The sequence below is a fragment of the Cicer arietinum genome, chromosome 4, assembly GCF_000331145.2.
Source record: "Cicer arietinum cultivar CDC Frontier isolate Library 1 chromosome 4, Cicar.CDCFrontier_v2.0, whole genome shotgun sequence".
NCBI lineage: Eukaryota > Viridiplantae > Streptophyta > Magnoliopsida > Fabales > Fabaceae > Cicer > Cicer arietinum.
In genome coordinates, this window is record NC_021163.2 from 62,953,832 (window position 1) to 62,959,055 (window position 5,224).

Consider the following 5,224-nt stretch of genomic DNA (forward strand, 5'->3'; position numbering starts at 1 on the left):
TTGTTTAGTAGTAAAAGATCTATTTTCGCATTACACCAAAAACAGTGAAAAGGTGAATTCAAACACATAATTTTTAAAACAAAATTAATTCTACTCAGTAGCATTTAAATATCTCATAATTAATTTCACATTTCAAAAATCAATTTGAATTCTCCTAAAATAAAACCAAAGATACACTAAGTAACTTCTTCAATAGTCTCACACCAAAACCAAATTTTAGCATCTTCCGTTCCTTCATAATCTTAAAAAAAACTGTATCTGACACCGCAATAAATAATGAGTTTTTTCTAGAATAGAATTGTATTGCATAGCACTAGCATACTAGCAATAATTTTATTTTTTCAAAAAAAAAATATATTTTATTTGATCTCCTCTTTACAATAATTGAGAGATGAGAGGTGTGTTGATAAAGATAATGTGCAAATTTAGACACACGTAGAGACAGTGTTTGAAAGAATTGGTGCATTTGAAATGAATTAGTTTGTATGAAATGGAGGCGGGAGAGTAATTAATTAAAAAGTAATAAAAATGATAATGCGAAGAATTAAGAAGATGGTAAAGAGAAGAATACCAATTTGAAACGTTAATCCCGCTTCCATAAACAACAACGTCATATTTTTACTACAAGAGACACATTCACACACTCTCTCTCTCTCTCTCTCTAACAATGGCTTCTTCTCATGATGATTCACAAGATTTCTCCAATTTATTCAACCAATTCATTGATCCAAATCTCAACCACTCCGCTTCTGATTACAACAATCCATCTTCTCCCTCTTTTCATTTCTCTCATCCTTATCCTAATTCTTCCACCATCCCTAATTTCCCCAATTTCACTTCTTCTTCTTCTTCTTCTGCTCAGGTATTCCACCTTTACTTCATTTTATGTTTCTAATAAATCTCAAAAACCAAATAATTTGATAGATCTTATGATTTTTTTTTTTGGATTGAAGAATGCTGAGGCTTCAGAGTTGCCATCTTCAAAGGGGACTTCACCACCACGTTCTTCCTCAAAGAGAGGCAGAGCTGCAGAGTTTCATAATTTGTCTGAAAAGGTTCCTTTTTTTTTACCCTTCAATTTTTATTTTATTTAGAAATATTTCTGATTTTTAATTGATGCACAGAGAAGGAGGAGTAAGATTAACGAGAAAATGAAAGCTTTGCAGAATTTGATTCCGAATTCTAACAAGGTATATCTATATATTTATGCGTATTTACAAAATATGTGTATCCCTTTTTGTGGTTATTTTATTCTTCTTCTTTGTGTTTGTTTTTAATAGACAGACAAAGCTTCAATGCTAGATGAAGCCATAGATTATTTAAAGCAGCTTCAGCTTCAAGTACAAGTGAGTTTTCTTTCACCTATGTCATATTTTTCTTAAAATATTTTGAAATTTCAACAACATCATGGTGCCACCATGATTCCATAGTGTAGTATATCAAATCATAAAGTGCTTGCAAGAATGCTTATTTTTCATATCAAGACTTTCATTTAGGATGAACAATGAAAGCCTAAAACACGTTCAATATACCAATGATTGTTGCTCAACCTTGATTTGGCATGTGTTATGGATATCTTTTGCATAAGTAATTTAGCTCATGAATGTTTTTTAATGTGTGCAAAAATTTGTCTTTTACCATGACAAGTGCAATGATGAAACAAAATACTATTTTTGATTGACTTATTTGAGCTTATCTATTGACATAAACACTTGTGAGAGTTTATGAAAAAAAAACAAAACAATTAATGATATGTTCATAGGCTGTTTTCTGCTAATTTTCATAAACCCTCTGAGATAGTTGATGAAAACAACTTTTAGTTAATATAAAAATAATTTGATTTTATTGTACCTTTAGTTATATTAATAAGTAACTTATAATACGCCCTTATATCATAATTGCTTAATTAAGCTGTTATTCGAGCCATATAACTCATTTTGGATCATCTTCTAACTTACTGAGCTTCTCAATTAGCTTACCAAAAAAATAAATAAGAGATCTTCATGAAAAAATGAGATGCATAAGTTAATTTAAACTTCTTTGCCAAATTCAGGTTTTATAGGTCCATTGTTCCTTCATTGACTAATTGTTACTTTAGTGCTTGTGATAAATTATGCAGATGTTAATGATGAGAAATGGTTTTAGCTTGCATCCAATGTCTTTATCAGGAGGGCCGCGACCTATGATGTTTTCTCCGACCGAGTTGAATCTTGATGAAGGTAATGGATTTCCCAATTCTATCACTGCAGTCGCCTCATCTGCGAACGATGAATGTTTAGCGCGGCCTGCTTTTACTTTTCCAGAACAATGCAGCATCTCAAATCAATCCGTTATACCCCCGATGACAAATTTAGCTACTTTTGATACCTCGCCAAGTTTTCAACCCTCTATGAAGGTTCATGTTGAATACTTTAACCCTTAAATATCATAAAAAATATTTTTCATGAACAATACTTCATTCATTAGTTTATTGAACTTAACAACTGTAATTTGTGCAATGTGAAGGATGCAGTCTATAACAGCATGCCACAACTGATTTTGGATACAACAAGAATTGGAAAAACTCCTTCTCCAGATGTGTCTTAAACATGTCGTTTTGTAAAATTGCAGCTTATGTTCAGACATCATATAATGTAAACTTGGAACGCAAATATGATAACTACAAGACACTCCATTAGGGTGTTTGTGGTACAATTGATAACATCATTTTATTACTCTATCAATTATAAATGAAGTTAATGAACATTGTAAAACATGTTAACATTTTCTTTGGATCTTTTAGTCTTGGGGTGATTAGATATTTATGATAGACTGCATATCAATACCCTAATGTAGAATCATAATGGCTGTGAGGCTTGTTACAAATTTACAATCTATTTTGTGTGATATCAAATGAGCCTGGATGAAATTACCTATAGAAGCTGTCATCAAGAAAATGCATACAAGAATAGATACACTAAGAGAAGTGATTGAATAGTGTTTTAGAAGATGCTGAAACATAAATATGAATTTTATTTAATGTTCAAAATATTTTTATCTCTCTATATGGTGGAAATAAAATCAAACATAACACAACTTTCAACAATACAACTATATAAAACATACTCACATTGAACACGACATTAACTAGTGACAATAAATACAAATTTGAGAAAATGGAAGCAATACATCGGTAAATTAGAAAAGCAATTGATAAGTAGTATATCCCTACCGTGGAGCATGTGGAGTGTCATAAACGAAAAAAGATTTAGGATGAAGATAGACATGGTAACGGAAGACAAAGAAGGAAGAAGTTATATACATGCTAAGGCAAAGTCACTAATCATGTTACATCATCACTACCTCTACTCTACCCTGATTTTAGATGTGGTCCTCACCCAACTATAGGATTTGTTCACATTTTCGGAAACTAAGGCTTTAGCTAACATTATGAATATGGATTATTATTTTTGAATTATTTTTACAAAACTCTAAATGATCTAACTTTAGCTTAAAATTTAAATTATATTATTTATAAAAACTGTCTGAGAGTGGTGCCCAAAAAGTTTGTTGGTTTGACGTGGAATAATTTTTTTTTTCTTAGACGTGAAATAATTATTAATAAATTGATTAGTCTGTTGTTAGTGTCTATTTTTTTTTTAAGAAAAAAATTTAGGGTGAAGTGATGGTAATCCAGTTCAAGATAGAGAAGATTTTAGATTTTGATGGAATATTTTAAAATAAACGGAATGAAATGGAAAGAGATAGAGTGGAAAGGAGCCCAACAGAATAAAATGGGAGTAAAGTATCTATTTCATTGTTTGGTTATTTGATTACAGAATAGAACATAATAAGTAGGATTTCATACCATACACCCTAAACCATAGAAGAATAACATGAAGGAAAATGATGAAAGAAATTTCATCATGTTCCACTCATTTTTAAAATATTCGAGCAATGAAACCTTATTATGTAACACTCTATTCCATTAATCCAAACAAACTTCATTAAATTTTTACAAAAAAAATTTATATTTGTCTCTCTTCAATAACACTAATAGAAATTAAACTTACGACCTATAAATTCAATGCTGGTTTTTTTACCACCTAACCATTCAATTAAAGTTGTGAGCTTTTTGTACTCATGAGAATCCCTTTTTATACTTATAGTTTTGGTGTTAAAAAACATTTTAATTTTAAAGTTAAAAAATTTAAAAATAATAATGTAAACTAATATACTCTCCTGTAATAAAAATATAGAAAAAAATAAGTGAAATAAATTTAAGGAAAAAATATTCTACACCAGAATTAGTAGTGAAAAGTGGGGGTGCGAATAGTAATCTGGTGAGTTTTGTAACGAGAAAATTACTGGGTGATTTTATTTTTGGCCGATATTGTCCGAATTTCAAAGTTGGACTAATCCAGTTGGAAATTATTACAAGAAACTTGTGCATTGTCCTTTACGCCATTCTCTCTCTATCTCTCTGTCTCCTTGTTCTTCTTCATCCATGGCTTTCCTTCAAGACCAGTTTCAACGCCACTACCAAACCCAACAACAACAACCACCACCGCCACAAACCAAATCTTTCAGGTAATTACTAATTACCCTTCTTCTCAAACAATTTCCATTTCTTTCTACCTTTCACTTTACCAAACATTTTCATTTTCATTTTTTTATTTTATTTTTTTTTTTATTTCTCTTTGCAATTGAATTTTCTAATTGTTCCTTTTCTTAATTTTGGTTTCAGAAATTTACGAACAATTGATGGTCAGATGTCGCAGCAGATGACTTTTTATAACCCTGCTGATTTGCAAGATCAGTCTCAGCATCCACCTTACATTCCTCCATGTATGTAAATTCTTCATCTTTGGTTTCAATTTGTTCAATTTGTTTCATTTCTAGCTACATCAATTTTATGTCATGAATAATTTGATATTTTTTTTTTAAGAAAATGAACTTTGTTAGGTTTTTGGTGATTACCCTTTTCGTAATTTTATGTCAAAGTTATTCTTTTTATGTTGTAGGGTGATTCAATTGCTTGAAAGTTTAAATCTTCGAAGTCTATTCAGTGTTTTTCTTCGGCGTTTTTTATTTTTTATTTGGGGGTTTTATAGATTTAGTTTTAGGGTTCATACTTCATATAGTAAGTTAAGCCCTAAATTTTGATGTGTTGCGAATTTTGTTTTTGATTTTTTGGGGTTTAGTTCATGTTGTTGGATTTGCTCCGGGTCCTGTGGTTCCTGCT

General features: G+C 30.5%; 2 protein-coding genes across 5 annotated transcripts in view; both read left to right on the forward strand.

Annotated features, from left to right (window-relative positions):
* The first annotated feature begins 456 nt into the window (after positions 1–456).
* On the forward strand, positions 457–2,886 carry LOC101503520 (transcription factor PHYTOCHROME INTERACTING FACTOR-LIKE 13-like). 4 transcript variants are annotated; one of them, XM_027333438.2, is made up of 7 exons: positions 457–862; positions 954–1,055; positions 1,125–1,190; positions 1,281–1,346; positions 2,120–2,219; positions 2,304–2,395; positions 2,513–2,886. In XM_027333438.2, exons 1-7 carry the CDS (start codon positions 668–670, stop codon positions 2,534–2,536), a joined length of 645 nt encoding a protein of 214 aa, XP_027189239.1. In that variant the 5' UTR covers positions 457–667; the 3' UTR covers positions 2,537–2,886. The 4 variants fall into 4 exon arrangements, with proteins under 4 accessions (XP_027189239.1, XP_004499049.1, XP_012570795.1 ...); XM_004498992.4 differs by having other exon boundaries at positions 461–862; positions 2,506–2,886; XM_012715341.3 differs by having other exon boundaries at positions 462–862; positions 2,120–2,395.
* Positions 2,887–4,392: 1,506 nt separating this feature from the next.
* The window catches only part of LOC101504064 (probable BOI-related E3 ubiquitin-protein ligase 3), a 2,559-nt gene continuing 1,727 nt past the window's right edge, over positions 4,393–5,224 (forward strand). Inside the window, exons 1-3 of the mRNA XM_004498993.4 lie at positions 4,393–4,569; positions 4,727–4,827; positions 5,184–5,217. Coding sequence (XP_004499050.1) covers positions 4,487–4,569; positions 4,727–4,827; positions 5,184–5,217 — 218 coding nt within the window. The 5' untranslated portion in view covers positions 4,393–4,486. The remainder of the gene's footprint in view (positions 4,570–4,726; positions 4,828–5,183; positions 5,218–5,224) is intronic.

What these genes read in the sequence shown, in the direction of transcription:
- LOC101503520 (XM_004498991.4), top strand. Translation starts at nt 668, where the DNA reads ATGGCTTCTTCTCATGATGATTCACAAGATTTCTCCAATTTATTCAAC. An exon ending in TGATTCCGAATTCTAACAAG is followed by an intron (nt 1,191 to 1,280) that starts GTATATCTATAT and finishes TGTTTTTAATAG; the next exon opens with ACAGACAAAGCTTCAATGCT. An exon ending in GTTTTCAACCCTCTATGAAG is followed by an intron (nt 2,396 to 2,505) that starts GTTCATGTTGAA and finishes TGCAATGTGAAG; the next exon opens with GATGCAGTCTATAACAGCAT.